General features: G+C 43.6%; 1 protein-coding gene across 2 annotated transcripts in view; it reads right to left on the bottom strand.

Annotated features, from left to right (window-relative positions):
• Positions 1-22,419, bottom strand: part of LOC110590014 (adipocyte plasma membrane associated protein) — a 34,821-nt gene extending 12,402 nt beyond the window's left edge. Inside the window, exons 1-3 of one of the 2 annotated variants that reach the window (XM_021700704.1) lie at positions 22,267-22,419; positions 10,476-10,592; positions 6,432-6,547 (exon numbers count right to left, since the gene is read on the bottom strand). In XM_021700704.1, the coding sequence (XP_021556379.1) occupies positions 6,432-6,547; positions 10,476-10,592; positions 22,267-22,358 (325 nt within the window). In that variant the 5' untranslated portion in view covers positions 22,359-22,419. Of the gene's footprint in view, positions 1-6,431; positions 6,548-10,475; positions 10,593-19,300; positions 19,367-22,266 lie in introns of those variants that run through there. The other variant, XM_021700705.2, reaches the window with a different exon arrangement.
• Between the last annotated feature and the right edge of the window lie 44 nt (positions 22,420-22,463).

The raw sequence follows: 22,463 nt of genomic DNA, 5'->3' as shown, positions 1-22,463 counted from the left end.
TTAAAACTATAAAAGCTATACTTGTGGTGAATATAGCATAATGTATAAACTTGTCAAATCACTAAGTTGTACACCTGAAACTAACACTGTGTGTCAACTATACTAAAAAACAAAACAACACAAAATAAAAAACTATAAAAGGCAGAGAGTGAAGACAAAAATAGGAACAAAAAACCAAAGGAACAAGTAGAAAACAGTAACAATTATGGTAAATATTAACCTATATCAATTATCACTTTAAACATCAATGGTCTAAATATACCATTAAAAAACAGAGACTCTCAGAGTAAATCAAAAAACAAGATCCAACTACATGTTGTCCATAGGAAACCCACTTTAAATATAAAGACACACATAGATTAAAAATAAAGGGATAGAAGATATACCATGCCAACACTAATCAAAAGAAAGGGAGTAGCTATATTAATCTCAGAGCCAACTTCAGAGAAAAGAACACTATCAGAGATAAAGAAGAACATTACATATAATAAGTGGTCAATCTTCCAAGAAGACATAATAAGCTTTAATGTATATGTGCCTGATAACAAATCATCAAACTCCATGAAGCAACGCTGATAGAAATGCAAGAAGAAATAGATAAATATAAAAGTTGAAGACTTAAGCATCTCTCTATCAGAAATGGACAAGTTCTAAAGACAGAAAATCAATAAGGACATAGTTGAACACAACAGCACCATTGATCAACTGGATACAACTGACATCTATCAATTGCTCAACCAAATACAGCAAAATACATATTTTTCTCAAGCTCACATGGAATATTCTAAGCAAGACAGACCACAATCTGGGCCATAAAACATACCTTGACAAATTTAAAAGAAGAGAAATCATATATTGCTCTCAGACCACAATGGAATTAAAATACAAATCAATACAGAAAGATGGCTGGAAAATCCTGAAATACTTAAAGATTAACACACTTCTAAATAACTCACAGGTAAAAGAAGAAATCTCAAGAGAAACTGAAGAACATCTTGAACTAAATAAAAATGAAAATACAACTTCTCAAAATCTGTGGGATGCAGTGAAAGCACTGCTTAGGGAGAAATTTATAGCATTGAATGCATATATTAGGAAAGAAGAAAGATCTAAAATCAATCATCTAAGTTCCCATCTTAGGAAACTAGAAAAAGAAGAGCAAAGTAAACCCAAGGTAAACAGAAGAAAGAAATAATAAATAAAAATTAGAGCAGATATCAATAAAATTGAAAAGATGAATCAAAAGAGAAAAATCAACAAAACCAAAATATGGTTCTTTGAAAAGATCAATAAATGATAATCTATTAACCAGGCTAAGTTAAAAAGAGAGGAGATACAAACTACCAATATCAGAAATGAAAAATAGAACATCCCTACAGACCCCATGGACATAAAAGGATAATAAAAGGAATATCATAAACAGCTCTATGTTCACAAATTTGATAACCTAGATGAAATAAACCAATATTTTGAAAAACACAATCAGCCAAAACTCACACAAGAAGAAATAGACTATTTGAATAGGCCTGTATCTATTGAAGAAATGAATCAATAACCAATAACCTTCCAAAACAGAAAAACCATAAAGCTTTTGCCAATGGGTTCAGTGATGAATTCTACCAAACAATTAAGGAAGAAATGACACCAATTCCCTACAATCTCTTCCAGAAAATAAAAGAAGAGGGAATATTTCCTAACTTATTCTATGAAGCCAGCATTAGTCTAATGCCAAAACCAGACAGTCATTACAAAAAACTATAGATCAAGATCTCTCATGAACACAAATGCAAAAATCTGGCTCAGTTGGTTAAGCATCTGCCTTCAGCTCAGGTCATGATCCCAGGGTCCTAGAATTAATAAGTGATTATGGCAATCATGCTCCTCCCTCCTGCCTGCTTCTCCATCTCCCTCTGCTCCTCCCCGCCCCACCCCACACCCTTGCTCGTGCTCTCTCTCTCAAATAAATAAAATCTTTTTAAAAAAATTATTAAAAAAAAAGAAAAACGAAATTATCAGAACAGTCCAGATGAGGAATTTGAATAGGCCAATATTAAGGGAGGATATTGTATACATTGTCAAAGATTAGAAAAGGCACAAGCAAGCACAAAATAGAAATTATAGCCCAATATCACTTATGAATTTAGATACAAAAATTCCAAATAAAACATTAACAAAGTAAAAAAAAAAGAAAGAAAATAGGTAGTAATCCATAGTATCAACAGGTTAGAGAAAAATCACATGATCACATCTACAGATGCAGACAAGCCTTTGACAAACTCCAACACCCATTCATGATAAAAACTTTCAGCAAATTAGGAATAGAAAGGCACTTGCTCAACTTGAAAATACCTACAACTAACATCATAATTATTGGTGACAAACTTGGAAGCTGTCCCACTAAGATGAGGAAAAAAGCAGGAATGTCCCCCCTTACCACTCCTTCACAATACTGTACTAGAAATCCTGGCTAATGCAGTAAGAGAAGGAAATAAAAGGTATACTGACTGAGAAGGAAGAAATAAACCTTTGTTCACAGATGATATGACTGTCTATGTAGAAAATCCCAAAGAATCAACAACAACAAAAAAACTTCTAGAATTAATAAGTGATTATGGCAAGGTTTCAGGATACAAGGATAATATACAAAAGTCAATTACTTCCCTGTATACCAGCAATGAACAAGTAAAATTTAAAATTAAAAAGAGAATAGCATTTACATTAGCACCCAAAAGAATAAAATATTTAGGTCTAAATATAGCAAAATATGTACAAGATCTATATGAGGAAAACTATAAAACTCTGATGAAAGAAATTAAAAAACTAAATGGAAAGATATTCCAGGTTCATGGATAGGAAGATTCAATATTGTGAAAAGGTCAGTTCTTCCCAACTTGATTCACAGATTCAAAGTAATCACAATCAAAATCCCAGCATTTTGTACATATCCTAAAACTGATTCTAATGTTCATATGGAGAAGCAAAAGAAGAAGAACAAAGCCAGAGGTATGACACTACTTGACTTCCAGACTTACCGTAATGCTACAGTAACCAAGACATTGTGGTAATGGCGAAAAAATTAAGACAAATAGTTCCATGTAACAGAATAGAGTCCAGAAACAGACCCACATAAATTAGTCAACTGATGTTTCACAATACAATCTTACATAATATATTGTAATACAATGGAGCAAAGATTGTATTTTCCCCAAATGGTGCTGAAACAATTGGACATCCACATGTAAAAATTAATCTAGACACAGACATTGCACCCTTCCACAGCAGTTAACTCAAAATAGACCATAGACCTGAATATAAAACATGAAAGTATAAAACTCCTAGAGGAGAACATAAGAGAAAATGTAGGTGACTTTGGGTGTGGTGATGACTTTTTAGATACCACAATAAAGGCATAATTGATGAACAAATAACTGTTAAGTTAGACTTCATTAAAACAAACTTCTGCTCTGTGAAAGACACTGTCAAGAGAATAGAAAACAAGCCTCAGACTGGGAGAAAATATTTGTAAAATATACATCTGATAAGGACTGTTATCCAAAATATACAAAGAACTCTTAAAATCAACAATAAGAAAATGAACCCAATTTTTGGGAGATGAACCATGAGAGACTATGGACTCTGAGAAACAAACTGAGGGTTCTAGAGGGGAGGGGGCTGTGGGGATGGGTTAGCCTGGTGATGGGTATTAAAGAGGGTACATAGTGCATGGAGCACTGGGTGTTACACGCAAACAATGAATCATGGAATACTACACCAAACACTAATGATGTAATGTATGGTGATTAACATAACATAAAAAAAAAACCTTGAAAAAATGAAAAAAAAAAAAAGAAGAAGAAAATGAACCCAATTTTTAAAATGGCCAAAAGCCTTAGATACCTTACCATAAAAGATAAGCAAATAGAAAATAAGCATATGAAAAGATGCTCAACATTATATGTCCATTAGGGAATTGCAAATTGAAACAATGAAATACCACTAGACACCTCTTAGAATGGCCAAAAATCTAAGACACGGACAACACCAAATGTTGATGAAGATGTAGAGCAAAAGGAACTCTCATTCATTGCCAGTCAGAATGCAAAATGGTGCAGCCATTTTGGAACACAGTCTGATGGTTTCTTACAAAACTAAATATATTCTTAAAATCCAGCAACTGTGTTCCTTGGTATTTACCCAAATGAGTTGAAAACATAAGTCCACACAAAAACCTGCATGTGGATGTGTATAGCAGCCTTATTCATAATTGCCAAAATTTGGAAGTAACCAAGATGTCCTTCAGTAGGTAAATGGATAAACTGGTACATTCACACATGGAGTATTACCCATCAACAAAAAGGAATGAGCTATGAATCCATGAAAAGACATGGAGGAACCGTAAGTGCATATTACTAAGGGAAGGAAGCCAATCTGAAAAGACTACATGCTACGTGCTACATGATTCCAATTATATGACATTCTGGAAAAGGCAAAACTATGGAGACAGTAGAAAGATCAGTGCTGCCGCAGGTTGCAGGGTGGGTAGGGATAAACAGGTGGAGCACAGAGGATTTGGGGGGATTTTTAGGGCAGTGAAACTACTCTGTATGATATGATAATGGTGGATACACATCACTCGTACGTTTGTCCAAACCTACAGAATATACACCACCAAAAGTAAGCCTTAAGGTAAACCATGGCCTCCAGGTCATAATGACATGTCAGGGTAGGTTCATCTACCATGTTCCACGCCGTTGCTGAGTGTTGATAACAGAAGAGCCTGTGTATATGTGCTGGTGGGGGGCAGGGTATGAGATAAATCTCTTCCCTCCCCTCAATTTTGCTATGAATCTAAAACGCTCTAAGAATCGTGGAACACTACATCAAAAACTAACGATGTACTATATGTTGGCTAATTGAACATAATAAAAAAATGCTCTAAGAAATAAATTTTATTTAAAAAAATTAAAGTATGTTAATTGGTGATTACTCTCCCCTGCACCCTCCTGAGGCCAGTGCCTCCAGCCCCCAGGACAACTTCCAAATGAAGCTGGGAAGCAGCAGCTCCCTGGGGGCCTCCCTGTGGTTCACACCTGCAGGGGGGTAACGGACCCCCACTGTGCCTAACCAGAAACGTCAGAGAGAGAACCACCAACTCCTTTAAGGGAAAAAGGCAAACCCCGGTGCCATGGAGCAATAGGGTGTCAGCCCAAGAGGAAAAGGGAGGGGACAAGAGAAATATTCTCTTTGAAAGATAACAGAAAAGATCACTTAACTCCTAGGAGTTCCAGTTTTAAATATCAATTTTTATTTTTCACCAAAAAAAACAAAATTTGTTACATTAATAAATGTCAATGTCTTTTGAAGAGAAACTCGAGGTTCTACCATGAAAGGCCTATCCCTCTTAAAATTTGACTGCCAGCCAAACAAACCAACGGTTGCAGAAATGTACCAGATTTGGGTCCCACATCCAACAGCAGGGGAAAGAGAAGCAGTCCGTGCCACTGGGAGACCACCCCGCCCTGCCCATAGCAAAGCAGCACACGGGAGGCAGGAATCTACACCGCTCCATGGAAGCACACCACACGCAGAATGAGGGCAGCCTGCCACAGGAAGCTGCTCAGAAATCCTCATGCCATTTTCAGCTCTTCAGCTGCTCATTAACTGTGTCTTTTGATTCCTGAGCTTAAGTTTCATTCTCAAAGGCAGAAAATGCCTAGTGGCTAGAGACTCAAGAATTAGAACCAGACCCATGTCTAGTTTTTAGGTTTGGGCAAGTCTGAAGCAGATAGTTAAGTTACCCTTAAACATACCCACCAAAGTCAGCTTCAAACAAAACAAACAAAACAAAACAACAGTGGAAATACTGAGAATCATTTGTATTTTTTTTTTTAAAGATTTTATTTATTTGAGAGAGAGTGAGCAAGCATGAGCAGGGGGAGCAGCAGAGAGAGAGAGAAAGGGAGAAGCAGACTCTCCGCTGAGCAGGGAGCCCCACACGGGGCTCGATCCCAGACCCCTGGGATCATGACCTGAGCTGAAGGCAGATGCCCAACCCCGAACCGACTGAGCCACCCAGGTGCCCCTCATTTGTATTCTTTTCAAAAATGGAATCTAGGCAAAGACAAACTGAATGAAGAAACAATGTCCTATCAAGAAATACCTACCTTTGATAAATGAGCTAAACATCAGTATATTTTTCCTTTTTCCTTTCAATTTAATGGGCCCAACACTTTGACAGAATAAAGTGTTCCACACACAGGAACTCAAAACCACCCAGCACTGAAATGACCTGTAACTCAGAGAGCTGAGGGGTCGCGTCTGCAGCTGAGGAGAACAGCCGGGGCCCCCCACCCAGGAGGAGCAGGGTGCATCAAGGCTGCTCTGGCAGAATTCCCCCTCAGGGAGTCTTGAAGTTCCAGGGCTTTACTCACCCCCAATATTTGCTATGGACTCTGGCCCATTAAGTTGATTTTCAAACAACCTTTCCGCCTGTTGTAACTTCGTATTTGGTTGCAGAACGCCAAGCAAGAGAGGGGGTTCTTTGAAGCTGTAAAATAATGCAATTACAGGGATTGGTCTATAAGAAATACATGAAGAAAGTGTTTACTGAGGACCTTCATGCATAACTCCCCATTCTTTGATAAAGAGGGCATGTTGCAACAACATCCTTAGTTGCCAGAAACACAAAGGTTAAAGAAAACACCATTCTAGGATATTAGAAAAGGTCATAGTAGAAAAAAAATTAAATATGATTATGGCTAATGCAAGAACTTTGGTAATCACCTGAGAGCATCTGGGGCCTCCATTTACCTGAGCTCCAGTCACAGTCCAATGCCCTCGGGACAGGTTAGACCTCCTCCCACCCTCTGATTCACACGCCCCGGCATTTATTTTCCCAGTGCCTGCCCAGTCATTAAAATCCAATTGAGACAGAGGGGAGTGGTGCTGACATTTCACAGCTGAGAGCCTTGCTTCCTACTTCACAGAGAAGACAGAAGGAACGAGAGGAGTTTGTCCTGGGGCTGGCGCCACCAGCCCATCATCCAGCACAGGTGCGCCCTGACTCCCACCTGTCCCTCTCAGGGCCCAGCCTGGTTTCTCTCTGCAGCCAGCTTCCACTGGGCCGGGGACCCTTCCCCTGACAACAGACTCAGCTCCAGGGATCTTCCCTCTCTGCTGGTCCTTCACAGCCTTCAAATCCTGCTGGTGGCACCCTCAGAAGACAGACATGGTTGAAGCCCTTCTCCCCATGTCCTCAGCTACCACCCTGGTCCAGGCCACCATCTTCTGGCCCCCACTTCCTCCCTTGTTCCCTACAGTGTATATCCTCAACCCAGCACCTTGTGAAATACAGTCAGATCACAGTGTTCGGCTCTCACAGCCCTACAACGGCCCCATCTCAGCCAGAGCCTATGGCCTTGCAGGGGCGCCCTTCCCCCAGCAGTCTGGCCAGTCACCTCTCTCAGGTCCTCTCCCCCTTGTTCACTCTGCCCTCCCCAGGACCCTTCCTGCTGGTTCCTGACCTAACAGGCACCTCCCACCTGAAATCCTCGGCCCCAGCTCCTCTGTGCTTTGCCCTCTCCCTGAAGAGGACACCTGTTCTGACCACCCAGTACAATACTCCAGACCTCCCCTCAAAAGCCCAGCCCCTTACCCCACTCTATTTTTTCTATAGCACTTAGCAGCTTCTCACTTCTCTGTTACATATATTGTCTGTCTATCCCCACTAGAACACATGGCCCATGAGATCCGGGGGTTGTCTGTGTTTTTCACTGCTGTATCTCAAGCACCTGACATACAGGAGGCTCCCAGTGAACACTGTGGGAGGGAGGAAGAAGCAAAGGAGGGAGCGGAGCAGGAGACTATCTCCCAATTCCCTCCCTACCTTGCCCTGAAGCAAGGCAGTTTCCTAGCCAGCCCACTGGAGTGGGAGAACCAAGAGGGAAGGGGTGGTTGAGGCTGTGGAATGATGAAGAAGCTTCCCGGTCTTACCCAACCCCTCTCTTCCCAGCAGAGCACTTCACTTCCTACTGCCTCCTCTGAGTCAGGCATGTACTCAGGACACAGCACAATTTCCTCTGAATTAAACTCCCCCAACCCACCCTTTCACTCTACCCTGCCTCCCAATTATGGCTTTCACCTGCTTAAAAAAAAAAAACTCATGATTTAACTAGAAGTTAATAAAGTTATTAACAAAGTTATTAAGTTAATAAAGTTATTAGATAGGTAACCTACCTAATAAAACTAGGAGTTTTATTTCCAAAGGAAGAGAGCAGGGCTGCAACCTGCATACTTTGGTGAGAAAAGCCTGGGTTATGGAGATGGACACAGCTGGGTTCGAATTCTGACCTTGGAAAGGTCAGCCCTCCCAAGATGCATGTGAAGACTGAACAACACAAACATGTACAGCCCAGGGATAGAGGACAGCACACCTGATACTCAGCCACCCCCTCTGTCCAGTCCTTGACCTTGCCTAATTCCCTATACAAAGGAAGTCCTCAAGAAATACTTGTAGCATCAACCTAATCAGTACTTCATGCACCATCCCTGCCAACAAACAGCCTGAGTATTATCTCAATAGGGAGGCAAGAAGAAAACTTATATGAGAAAATGCAAAGAATGGGCAAGAAAGGGCCCTGACTTCTGCAGCCTGAGCAGCAGGAGCATCAAGGAAGAACGGCCTCAGGAAGGCCAGCCAGGCCACGTGGACCCTTGTTAAAGCCCGTGAACTCATAAACCCTTATCAACTCCCTGTTAACTCCCAAGTCCTGCTAACTCATATTAAGTCCCATTAACTCCATGTATCAAATGTATCCTGAAAGAACTGACCAACATCCTCCAGAAATCAGGATGTCATATATGTCCTACCTACCACAGTCCACCAGTCTTCCAAACAAGGAAGAAAGAAGGCTGCCTTGCATGGCAGGTTTTTGACAAAGCCCTGCAACCTTCCCAGTGACTGCTCCCTAGAACTGAAATCAACTGCATAATAATCCATTCTGGAGGGGTCTGCACCCATCTTTATTTTTCTCTGTGACATCCTGGCCATTGCTAAGTGTGGTCTCAGCCCTCCCAGGAGGTCATGTACACCAAAGGCAGACTCTCTGAGGCACTTCCGTCAGCCGTCCTCCCACCCGGCCAGTTGGCCTGATCCTGTTCCCCACCGCACCAGCTGGTAGAGAGAACAGAGGTGCAGCAGAAGCTGGGAGCTCTGCTTTCCCGTCATTGTCAATACCGCAACCACTTACTTGCCCCAGACAGTGCATTTCCCTTCCTTGCTCTTTTTGCTCTGAACAGAGTTTGAAAGAAGCCCTTTTTGCTGTTGTCATTAGCCAACTAGATTATCCAGAAAGCCCCAGGTCAGTTTCTATTTGGGGTGGGTTGAGCCACATCCTTCTACATGTTGACAGGGGTTAGCAAGAGAGAACCCGTATCCCTCACAATGTGTCCTGGGAGCCCCCCGCAAGACAGGACACCCAGTATGCCCTTGGGCCTAGCTCGGGCCAGAAAGACACACGGAAGGGTCCACCGACACATCAGGAATTAGAAGCCAACATTGTCATGGGTCTAGAATGCCCAGGCCTTCACCCAATCTCAATGTTATGCAAGCTAATTATGTTTTAACAGCACCTTGTACCTTTACTAATTCTAAATCCAACAACAAAAAGTTGTTCTTGTATACAAATGTCAATCTAAGGTCAGAACTGTGTCCTCTTTGTATCTTTGTATTCAGCTGGGTACCTACCTTAAGCATTCTAGATGCTGAATACATTCTCAGTGAATTGAGTCCAATATAAACTTGAGCCTGAAGTTTTTAAACTTACTTAAAATAAACTTCCAAAAGCTTCACCTCTCTAGAAAGTTTCAAGAGGAAAGGGGAATTTACTTATCAAACCGGACTGCACAACCCTTTTGGCATAAGCTCAACATCGATGTCGTAAATCATCACACCATTAAGAGCCTGGCTCTGCATTACTATAATTACAAACGTGAATATATTTCACAGAGTCCCTAGGTACACACTATTTTTTTCAAGTTATAATGGACTGCATTCCTCATAGATGCCCACCAATGAGAGGTAACTTAGGAAAAGTAGAATACTAATTACAAGGCTTTTGAAAAATCAGTACTTATAAAATTTAAACAAGGTAACTTAAACTTAACCTTTGTGTGTGCTTTTGCCACTTCAAATGAATTCAGGTTAATTAACACATAAGCTTCTCTTATTTGGGGTTTTTCTGGGTTTTATATGTGGTTTGTACAGTTTTGTTTTTGAAACCATATCATCAACAATACCATTCACATATGGTGTAACATCTGATTCCACACAAAACTCAGGCACTAAAGAAATCACAAATCTCTCTCCCTCTCTCCTAGTAGCTTACCTTTCAGATCAAATTGGTTTGTTACCCTAGACACTATCCCACCCTACCCTTGCCAAGCAAGCCCTCCCAAGAATGGCCATGACAGCTCACCTGAGAGGCTGTGGGTCTATGGGAGAATCCAGCAGCAGCATGGCTCCAAGCAGGGGAACGGTGAGGGAGACAGCCAGCATCAAGAAGGTCACTCGGAACACACGGCCACTAAAGGAGCTGCGAGAGATGAAATATACAGAGGCGATCAGCAGAGGCTCAGCTGGGACAAGCTCAGCTGGTCTCAAAGCCTGTCAAGCCGGAGCAGGCCTCTAGCCTGGTGTCACCGTGAGACCACTGACCTCTGTGGCTTGTGATGAAACTTTAGGGCTGTTTGCTACGATTGGCAGACATGCCTCTGTTCTCTTCTTTAATCTTCCAGCTGTGTGGGAAACACTTATCAGTTATTTGCCAGACAGTCTGATAAGCTGTACCTTCAACCCTCTAGCGGAGTCTCAAAGAGGGCAAATCAAAGAATTGATAAACACAAAAATGGAAGAAAAGAGGTGCAATGAAGTAATGCAAACACACTTGTCTACAGAGAAGACGTGTTTTCCAAAAGCCACTCTTTCCTGGTACTTGGATTCAAAGCAGCAACACTCAGTACTGTGGGTCCCTAAGATTCACAGCTTTGGTAGATAAAAGAGACAGAGACAAATTCATGAAGCAAAGAGAACAAAAAACAACCTCCTGAGCATCCAATTCTCCAATCATTTTGCCAATCACACCACACCTTCAAGAATTCAAAGCAAATCCCAGCTCTCTACCTGGTAGAGGTCTGACAGATACCGACAGTTACTTACAAAGAATCTATACAATCACAATTCCAAGTCACCACTACTAAAGCCTTGGGAAGATCTAAAAGCTGCCTTGGGAATCTTGTGTGATGTTTTTGGACAAATGACCAATGGTAACTAAAATATCTCTCAAACAATCCTCACATACACCATTACTCATCTGGTAAACAAGCACATTTAGCCTCTTGCTACTTCACAGGATCATTATTTGCTTTAAGTGCATTCAGATTTATTATACACTTACATCAAGATTAACTTTAAGGGGCGCCTGGGTGGCTCAGTTGGTTAAGCGACTGCCTTCGGCTCGGGTCATGATCCTGGAGTCCCGGGATCGAGTCCCTGCCGAGCAGGGAGCCTGCTCCTCCCTCTGACCCTCCCCCCTCTCATGTGCTCTCTCTCTCTCATTCTCTCTGTCTCAAATAAATAAATAAAATCTTTAAAAAAAAAAAAAAGATTAACTTTAAGCAAATAAAATCATGAGCTCCTAAGGTGGAAAATCTTTTTCTATCCAAAAAAAAAGCTGACTTAAAGAAAAAATATCAAGAGTCACACTTAACAAATACTTCACTGAAGGGAAGTGTTTTGTTTGACTTTTGACAGGCTAGTCTTCCGCTGTATAAACCTGATTCCAGGTACAGTACATAAATGTGGGGGCCTAAGGGCCAGTCCTAACTTTCCCAACAGCCAGCTATGCCACTTCAGGCAGGTTTCTTCACACGAAGCCCACGGGCTCCCCACTATGAAACAGGGCTTTGTAACCTCAAAGTCCTGCCCAATTTGAACATGCATGATTTTAATAAATGAATATGGCAGAAAATGAAGCATCTGTTTCCACTGGGTTGAAATAAAAGGTAAGGGGAAAGAAAAAGAGGAGGAGGGAGAAGATTCTCCCCTAGTGCCCCCACAAAGGAGCGCGGTCCTGCCGACACCTTGATTTCAGCACAGTGAGAACTGTCCGGGACTGCTGACAGTCAGAAATGCAAGTTCATCCAATGGTGTTGTTTAAGCCATGAAGTATGTGGTCACTTGCCATGGCAGCCATGGAAAACCAAGGCAGTTTTCTAATTAAACTATTTTTGTGGCCTGGAAGTGGGGTGCTGGTGCAACAAATACCTCAACACTTGGAAGTGGCTTTGGAATCAAGCAGCAGGCAGAGGAAGGAAAAACGCTGAGAAGCAGGACAGATAATCTTGTCCAGATTTCCTTAAACAGACTTCGTAGGAAAACGGATGTTAAAGACTCTGCTCGCAAGGGCTCAGAAGGCAGTGAGGAGCGTGGTAGAGAAAACGTACGTTCATCTCAGGGGATGCCGAAATCATTGCGAACAGACAGACACTGAAGGTGCCGCTGGTAAGGGCTCTGAAGGGTGTCAGGAACAGGTTACTGGAAACTGGAGGAGAGCAGATCCTTATTATACTGTGTCCTGCAGCAATGTGGAAAGCAGAACTTGTATATGATGAACCAGGATGCCGAGCTAAGGCCCTTTCCAAGCAGAGTGGAAGGTGCAGCCTGGTTTCTTCTTCTCCTTTCTCTTCCAGAGCAGGACAGCATAGGGAGCAGCAGTGAGCACTTCCTTCTGCCTTTGACACTTCCCCCTTTGGTAATGAGAACCCTATTCTGTGTCTGTCCACCTTCTAATAATCTTCCAAAAACGAATTTTGTTCCTAACTTCCTTCTCTTCACTCACACAGGGCTCAGAGCCCAAACTCTACCCAGGCAAAACGCCAGGTCACCAGTCTTTCCCTCTTCTGCTACCTGGGAAAGGAGGTGGTCCATCCCACAGACCCGGCTGTGAGAGGCCAAGGGTGCCCAGGCTCCTGGAAGGGGATCGGCAGCCAGGAAGGGAAAATTCAGGCCAACCTCTACCTCCCAGCCCTGTCTCCAAACTCCAGGTCCACAGAGTCTTCTAATGCGACTGACCGATGCCAGTCAAGGGTGCAAGAGCACAGTGCATGAAAATGCACGTATGACATAGATCAGCTATGAACCCGACATGACAGCAGGCTGATGCAACCTGCTGAGAGGTCTGCAGCAGGGGAAGGAGTAAGGGCCATAAAAAGAGGAATGATAAAGACAGTGACAATAAGAACATGCCATGCAACGTGCTTTATGTGGGTAGCTAGCTAGGTGGAACTAGGTCTCTCTCTAGTTTCCGAAGAGAAAAGTGGTCAGAGAAAGACAAGTGGGCCCGCTGCCCACTGCCAGAACTGGAAGAGCACAACGGAGGGCCAGGTCTGGCTCTAAGGCTGCAGTCACCATTACCACCACCACCTGCCAGGGACAAACGGACGGGGAGAGGGTGCCCAGACCTAGAGCCCTCAGAGCTGGGGTTGGAAAAACTCGGCACACCTTGATCACGACATTATTCTGGACATTTTGTATATGTGGGATCATACAATATGTGACCACCATGAATGGCTCCTTTCACTCAACATATGTTTTGAGGATCATCCAGGCTGCAGTACGTATCAGTACGTCATTCCTTTTCACAGCTCAATACCATTCCATTGTAAGTATATACAGGGATACCTCATTTTACTGGGCTTCACAGACACTGCATATTTTTTTTTTTTAACTATTTGAAGGCTCAAGACTCCAGTGGAGGAGGTAATTGCTGATGTGGTGGAAACAGCAAGAGAACTAGAATCAGAAGTGGAGCCTGAAGATGTGGCTGAGTTGCTGCAACCTCGTGATAAAACTTTCACAGATGAAGAGTTACTTCTTATAGATGAGCCAAGAAAGTGATTTCTTGAGATGGGATCTACTCCTGGTGAAGAGGCTGTGAAGATTCTTGGAATGACAAGAGAAGAATGAGAATAGCACATAAACTTAGTTGATAAAACAGTGGCAGATTTTGAGGGGATTGATTACAATTTTGAAAGAAGTTCTATCAATGCTATCAGCAGCATCACCTGCTACAGAGAAACTGCTTGTGAAAGGAAGAACCAATCGATATGTCAAATTTGTCTTACTTTAAGAAACTGCCACAGCCACCCTAGCCTTCAGCAACCACCACCTGATCAGTCAGCAGCCACCAACATCGAGGCAAGACCAGCGGAAAGATGATTACTTGCTAAAAACTCAGATGATGGTTAGCATTTTTAGACGATAAAGTATTTTTAACTTAACGTAAAGGTATGTACATTGTTTTTCTAGACATAATGCTATTGTACACTTAATAGATTACAGTATAGTATAAACACAACTTTTCTATGCACTGGGAAACCAAAAACTTCATCTGACTCATATTATTGAGATAAAACTGGTCTGAAACTGAACACACAATTTCTCAGAGGTATGCCTGTATCACAATTGGTTTATCCACTCATCCACTGATAGACATTCGGGTGAGAAGGGGAAATAAGGAGTTGATGCAGTTTTGGAATACAGGTGAGGTTCAGAGGGGTGCAGTCCAGACCCGACAACCAAGAAAGAATTTTTGAGGTGTCTTCGGTGCAAAATGGTGGTTTATTAAAGCACGGGGACAGGACCTGTGGGCAGAAAGAGCTGCTGCCCCATGGTCTTGAGGAGTGGCTGATTATATACTCAGGAGTTGGGGAGGTGAGGACAAAGGGGGTGTCCAGAAGGACTGTCATATGCTAAAGACTCTCAGGGTACTGGAGGCCTGGTTATTGTCCAGCCAAGGTTGTTTTTCCCTCTAATGAGGCACTAACATGAAGACAGTTGGGAGTTCCCTGGAGGAATGTTACATTCCTCCTATCACACATCCTTGTCAACGGGCTTCAAGTTCAAAAGAAATTTAATTTTATTTACATTTCCTTCCGCCTCAGCCTCCCTTAATTTTATGGAGGGGAGGGTGATGTTAGGGCTTCAGGAAACTGAGTTATGGGTTTCTTGGAAGTTAGGCTATTGATAAGAAAGCTTCTTCCTTGAAAATCACTAGGACATTGGTAAAGTGAGGGAGACTCCTGTCCTGCAGGACTGTGATCTCTATCAGTTCACCATCTGTTTTTCCTTTAGGGCAGCCAGGAGTGTCTGAGGAATGTCACATATATCCCAAAGTGGGGGGGGGGGGTGTAGGGTACCAGGTTCTGCTTTGTCCTCAGCTTGCCTTCTGTTCCCTCATCAGAGTGATTACTTAATAGGTACAAGATGTTTTTATGGGGTGATGAAAAGGTTTTGAAACTAGAAAGTGTTGCCCAACACTAAATATCACTAAACTGTATACACTCTAAGGCAGTTAATTTTATGTTATGTGAATTTCACCTCAATTTTTAAAAATGCTTAACAGTGATGAAAATGTTCTAAACTTAGATTGTGGTGATTCTTCCAAACTTTGTGAATATACTGAAAACCACTGAATTGGACATTTTAAAATGGGTGAATTTTATGGTATGTGACTTTTACCTTGTTAAAAAAAAAAGTCAATGACCCAACTGCCACTCTGAGGCTGGGACACTCAAGTGATTTCAAGTGGCCTAAAGTCTTTTAACATAACAGAAATAACAAAGTATCTATATGGTAAAGCAGGGCTGTTTACAAGTACAATTGACAGAAATGGCTGATTGCGTGGTTCTTTTAAAAGCAGAATCCCAAGAGAGACAAATGCAGAGGCGCATGGTGCAGCTGCATTGCACACATCATTCGGGTAAGGTCCAACAAGGAAGTCCACGTCCTTGAAAGGGGGCTGATGTAATCACCCTTCCAGCCCAGCAGAGGTGCAGTCCCTTAGGGGAAACTGCATTGTAAAATCTTTCACCACTGAGCTGTTCTTAACAAAGGTGGTGACACTCTGGCCAAAGTGCTACTTTACCTTTTCCTTACCTAACACATCCTTCTCATTTGTCTAAGGCTCCTATACTGTAAAGTCTCCTATACCACACTGTAGCTTACATTTTTTTAAATCTTAATTTAGTAATCCAACTCACAGATTGTGACACCCTGCTTGAATATCTGGCTACCCTTTCACACAATAGCAAAAGGCTCACTGATCCCCAGAAGAAAAAGTCCAGCCAGGCCTGAAAGCGGGTGCTTCCAGCTAGAAAGGCAGTCAGAAATTGGGAGCCAATCCTTGCCAGAGTTTTAGTGAATGCCCTCTTACAATCCAGTCTAAAAAGCTGAAGAAAAATTCAGAGGCCATCCAGGCAGTGCTCCCAAAGGTGGCCAGTCCCTGGACTGCCTACACCAGATGACTGGGGCAACTTTAAACAAGGCCCAGGAATTCTGATTGTGCAGGCCAGTGTGGGCCTGGGGACCCTTTTTCTCGTGCTCCCCAGTTGTTTCCGATGTGCTAGATACTCCCAACCTCATTCAACTCCCCACCTGGTGGCAGATGTCTGTCATCCCCCTGGCTGACCATGAGACACAGCCTCCACTGGAAAGTTCTGTGGTCAAGTTTTACAAACAAGCACTTAAACTCCTTGAGCAGTGCTGTCCAACAGAACTCTCGGCAACGACAGAAACGCAGCAACCACTAGCTGTGTGTGGCAGCTGAGCACCTGGAATGGGGCTAGCACGTTATCTAAATGAGCCAAAGATGGCCACTGTGTATTGGCCCTACGTTATTTATTTCTTCACTGCAGGCTAAGACCCATTAGCTCAAAAGGCCCACCGGCACCAAACTCAAACTTTTACATACCTGGTTATTTTAAAAATAGCCAAACAGGCAAATTTTTAGCCATTTAGAGTCTGCCTGCTTTGCATACTCTGTAAACCTCGCCACCAGCAGTTACCCATTGATAAGACAGGGCCTGGAACTTTTAAGGCCCTGAGCTGCTGCCGCTGCTGCCCCTGGAGCTCTCTGACCCAGAGATCACCTAGATAGAGGAGGCCCCTCTCCTCCCTCCCTCACTCCCCTCCCCTTCTGGACTGTGGCCCCGGCTCCTGCCATGAGAGACTGCTCCCACATGCAAACCTGTCCAAGTGTCGCCCAATAAAGCTCATGTGTGCCACTGCCACCTCATAGTCATTTTTTTTCCTTGATCAGCCCCCAAATCCCTCAAACTCCCTACACAGTGCAAATGAGGAACTGAATTTTTAATATTAGTCCAATTAATTTAAATAGCTACATATGGCAAATGGCTAGCACATCAGACAGCACAGCTTCGGCTCATTTAATATTCCTTCACACACAGCATTTAATAATCAACTACACACATGTGCCAGGTACTATCCAAGGCCCTGAGAGGACAGCAATAAATAAAGTTTCCTGCCCTCTGCATATTCTATTAAATAAGCAGATACCAGATAGTGACAAATACAATGAAGAAAAATACAGCAGGATCAGGATACAGGAGGAAGGGGAGGCTGGCCACACACACAGGGGTCAAAGCAGATGACCTCTGAACAGAGACTTCAGTGAAGGTGGGGAAAAAAATACCTGGGGCAGAGCAATGCAAGCAGAGGTAACACAGTAGGACTCAACAAGAACTCGGCATGACTGAAGAATACATACTTTAAGGGGTTGTTTAACTTTAAGCCCCCATTCCCAAACCTTGGCCAGAGAGACAGAATGGCCATGGCAGGCGGGCAGGCAGGCTGAGACACGGTGAGCAAGGAGAAGCTGCTGGAACAGGTCTGGCCCACAGCCAGGGGCAGATCCCACAGGCCCTGAAAGCCAGGGAAGTGCTGGCCAGTGTGCAGGGGGGGATGTATATGAAGGCTACAGTATGAAGCAGTTCCCTAATTCTTTTACTTGGGGGACGATGGCTGCTCAGGTCACCTCATGCAACACATTCTAAGAAAGACACTTTCCCTTTGCTTGCACTGACTGGGCCCAGATGTGTGCCCTCGGGAGGAGCAAACCTTTGACCTCTCCCAGATGCATGCAATCACACCACCCTTCATGGGCAAAGCATCCCCAGTCCTGCAGGAGTCCCTCAGACTGCGGGGCTTGCAGAACTTTCCTGGTTGTCTCAGAGTTTGTCAAAATTCCCCATAAGATGTGGTGCCCAGAGCTCAAAGCAAAGCTCTAGTCTAAACCATAACTGTCACTCCACAAAAATGGCTTTAATTGCCATAACTGAAAAACAAGGAGATTTCACATAAAAATCTGGGTTTCCAGCTTCTCTTGAAGAAGCAGAGATCTATGAAACCTGTGAAAAGGCTACAGGGCAGGTGCACAGGGCTTTCCACTCTTTCAGACAGACACACACGCTCCTCTTCTCCTGGCCCCACACCTGCTCCAGACCTTACCACATCAGGATTTTATAAGAACTAAACCAAATGACGGATGCACGTGCAGTGCTAAGACCAGGGTCTGGAACAAGAAAAGTGCTCCATAAATGACAGGTAGCAGGAGTGCTGCTCTCCTGGAGGCATCTGAGTCTGTGACTGTCTGGCAGTGGGACTTCTGCACCCAAGCCCTGGGCACACTTATTTTGGCCCAAGGTTCATTCCTGCAAACTCACAGTCACCTGTAATTCTGCCTTTCCTCCAGGTTTGCCCCCTGCCTCTGTACGCCTGCCTCACATTAACTTAAACAAAGGACACTCCATTTATCCCTATCCATTTTCACTGACAAAGTGCTGCACATTCCCATCATATTCTCTTTCCCAATCTGTGCTGACACATCCAGGAAGGCCAGCAACTTCCCTTCCAGATGCAGTTTGGGAAATCAACTTGTTTGCTCCAATCCCTTGGAAGAGCCCAAAGTGATGCTCACCTCCTTGAGGACATCTGCACCCTGAAATTTCCTACATTTCTAAGGCCAAGAGAGCAATCATGTTGATACAACAGGAGTTGGCAATAACTGTTGGCTCAGCCATGTTTTGCAAAATCCTCTGTAACTTCACCAGGCAAACTAAAAGGTGTTCTCCACCCCCTTCTGCATATAGGACATCAGGGCCTTGAGTCATAAACTAATGACTCCATGAGATCAAAAACAACCTGTGATTTTGTGGAAAACTTATTAGCCACAGATCCATGGACCAGAGCCCCAGGTGTCAAGGTGACCCCTGAAACCCGAGAAAGTCAAATAGCAGTAAGCCCAGTCTTTAACTGACTGCACCCTGAATTTGTTGGTTTCTCACATTCTTTTAAACTGGGGCTCCCTCACTGTAGATGTCTTCATTCATTTTAGCACTGAAAATAAGTTAGAAATGAGTTAAAAGAGCCATCTGAAACACACACCCAAGGGGAGGGATGAGAAGAAAATGCTGATTCCTGACTCCTCATGACCACAACTTTATGATGGCCCCATCTGTCTCTCCACCTTGCCTTCCTTACTCTTCAGTCCTAAAAAGGGAAAAGGAAAATGAATGTAGTAGAGATTCTTATTTAGCTTAAAATCCTTTAGAAGTTTATTGAAAAAGCAGCAGCTAAATTTTCAATATATTCACTCTTCAATCCTTAACAGTTAACACAGAGACATTAAACAGCTATTCTCTCTTCCCAGACTGAACTATGTTCCAAAAGAGAAGGAACAGTATCAGTGTTACAATCCTTCTAATAGCTTTTGTAAAGCATTTGGAAAAGTTGATGCCAAATAATAATGTTTGCACTAGTATGTTAAAAGTGCATAGCCCATCTATATTCCACACTGAATAAAAGGACTTAATGACTACATTCCCCATTATAGCTTAAATACAGAAATTCAAGAGCTTTGGCATAAAACCTTATTTCCAAAGCATAATTTTAAAAATATTTCTCAATCGCTGTCCAGCTGCCAATGCTATCCTTATTCATTCATTTCTGCTTCTCTTTTGTCTCCATTACTCTAACTTTATATAAAAGTTACTCACTTCACTCACACAGACCTCAGTGACCTCAGCAGTCAAACAGAGCTAACAACACATTTCATGTCAAGAGTCAGGAGACTAGCTAAGGTATCACTGGGTGTCCCTTCCAGTAAAATCTACTGTCCTACTTCTGTTCTCTTGACTGAATAACATATCATTCAAGGTCTTCTTTTTCCTGCTTAGCTCATCTAAAATTTATTCTATAGTTGTCAGATTTCTACTTCCTTCAGATTCCTTTACTTCACCCACTATATACAATGCTTTCTGCCTTACAGTGAACCCTCAACTTTTAAGGTAAATCAAGAAGACAGTGAGGTACTGGAAATGATCACAAAAGAAATGAAAAATAGAACTGCATCAGAAAAATAAGAAAAACAACTACAGAGTTACAATAATAAATGTAGAAAAAGTGAAAACTCACTTTGAAAAAAGAGACCATTACAGATATATAGAAATGGGATCAAATACATAAGAAGAGAAAGAGAGAAACACGGTAAAATAAGAACAATGTTCATGGACAGGGAAGTCAAGAAAATGTCTTAAATACACACAGGTTTGTAAAAGGCACAGTGGAAAAGAACAGCAGCAGATGATGATTCTGTAATATCCGATTCATCCTGCCATTAAGTCAGAGATCCCACAGAGAAACTGAAAAACAGTGTAATTAAATCTGCCCGTCTGCCTTGCACTCAGGAGTGTCAGAGAAGACCAGCTGAGAGTTGGGCCCAACCAACAAGTGCCCTCAGGTGCTATATGCCCTGGTTTTCAACACACTGCCCCTCAAGGCAAACTCAGAGCCAACTGCTCTTTCACTTCCCATGTAGAAGTGTGTGAGCAAGCCTTGTTTTCGTGGTTTCTGTAGTAAAGCACGGCCAGTCCTTGCATGTCCATTCTAAAAGGCTCCTCAGTCATCAGCAGACCATGACTTCACAATATCCACAATCACTTGTCCTGGTTCGCCCAGGGTTTGCACTGAAAGTCCTACGTCCTTGGAAACCTCTGAGTTTATTCAGCATATTACTGACCTTTCCACCAGCCCCAGGAGTCAAATATTACCAAAATCTCTTCTCTGCAAATTGCCTTTCTAAAACCAAAACACTCCTCTCTGCTACAGCCCTCCGTCAAGTGTGGTCCTCTTATTATCATCAGTGAATATCCAGTCTGTTCCCACAAAAACTAGCCCTCATTATGTACCACACCCCTAGGCACACCGATAAATCCTTCCAATATTTCTATCAACTTATAAGTCAATCAGTTCCACAACTTTGAGGTTGGTCTGCACGGGGCCTCTTGGTTCTCCCTAAAAATTCACAGTTAGGTGACTCAGGAGACAAAATTAAAGAGAGAAGTTTAAGTATTATATTTTTTTAAATGTATGTTTAAGGACCCTGCTTCAGTTTTTAGCTAACAAAACATAGTATACGTAAATTCTGTAAGGTTCAGAGAAGCGAAGGCCAAAAATCTGAGATTTTTTTATTAGGTAGGCATCAACTAGTTTCCTAGGCTTCTCCGTCCCAATCAGGAAAAATGTGCAAGCCTAAATTCTCACAAAAGTTGATTAACAATGTCACTTCTGGGGCGCCTGGGTGGCTCAGATGGTTAAGCGTCTGCCTTCGGCTCAGGTCATGATCCCAGGGTCCTGGGATCGAGTCCCGCATCGGGCTCCCTGCTCCTTGGGAGCCTGCTTCTCCCTCTGCCTCTCTCTCTCTCTGTCTCTCATGAATAAATAAATAAAATCTTTAAAAAAAAAAATGTCACTTCTGTTCTCTGCTTTTTCCCGAAAACCACAATGAAACTGACCACACAGCGAGAGGTGGGAAGGTGCAGAAGAGCAGGTGCAGAGAGGCCAGCTCTTCGCTGGAACACGAGGCGCGACCCGAGCATGCTTTCGGACTTCCTTTCAGGACAATGAGAGCGGGGGACTGGGAAGACCTAGGACCGTGGCGAGGTGGCAAGGTGGTCCTCCCTCGGGGGATCGGGTACGCCAGCAGGAAAGAAAGGGGGGAGGGGACGAGGGAGCTGGGAAAGGCGAGAAAGCAACAGCTCTCTAAGCTGGGGAAGGAGTGAGGGGCAGAAAGGGGCAGATGCGGAGCGAGGCGGTCTCGGGACCCCAAGAGCCAGGGAACAATGCTGAAATTGGGCGCAGGGTGCACCCAAGCCTCAAGGACCTGGCAGGTGCATCCGCTTGGTCGGAGCCTGTTTCCTCCCCTATAAAATGAGTTTTGCCCGGGGAATTAAATGGGATGGCGCCTGCAGCGCGCTTGGCAACGCATTTACCCAACTGCTGTTATTGCCGTCCCAATGGTTAGGGAGGGTCGACCCGGCCATTCGCGGCCCACCGCCAGGGCCCCGGCCTACCTGCCGTCCTTGGCCTCGGGGGCCTGGCCATCGTCCGTGACGACCTGCGGCCGCAGCGGCCGGCGCTGCCGCAGCCCGTCCGCCTCGCTCATGATGCGAGCGCCACAGCCCCTAACCCCGTCACTAACCGGGAAGGAGCAGTGCAGGCTCTGCGCCCGCCCACCCCGACCCGCCCCGGCCCGCCCCGGCCCGCCCCG

Source organism: Neomonachus schauinslandi, chromosome 10, assembly GCF_002201575.2.
Source record: "Neomonachus schauinslandi chromosome 10, ASM220157v2, whole genome shotgun sequence".
In the NCBI taxonomy this organism is placed as follows: Eukaryota; Metazoa; Chordata; class Mammalia; order Carnivora; family Phocidae; genus Neomonachus; species Neomonachus schauinslandi.
This window is presented reverse-complemented; position numbering and strand designations above follow the sequence as displayed.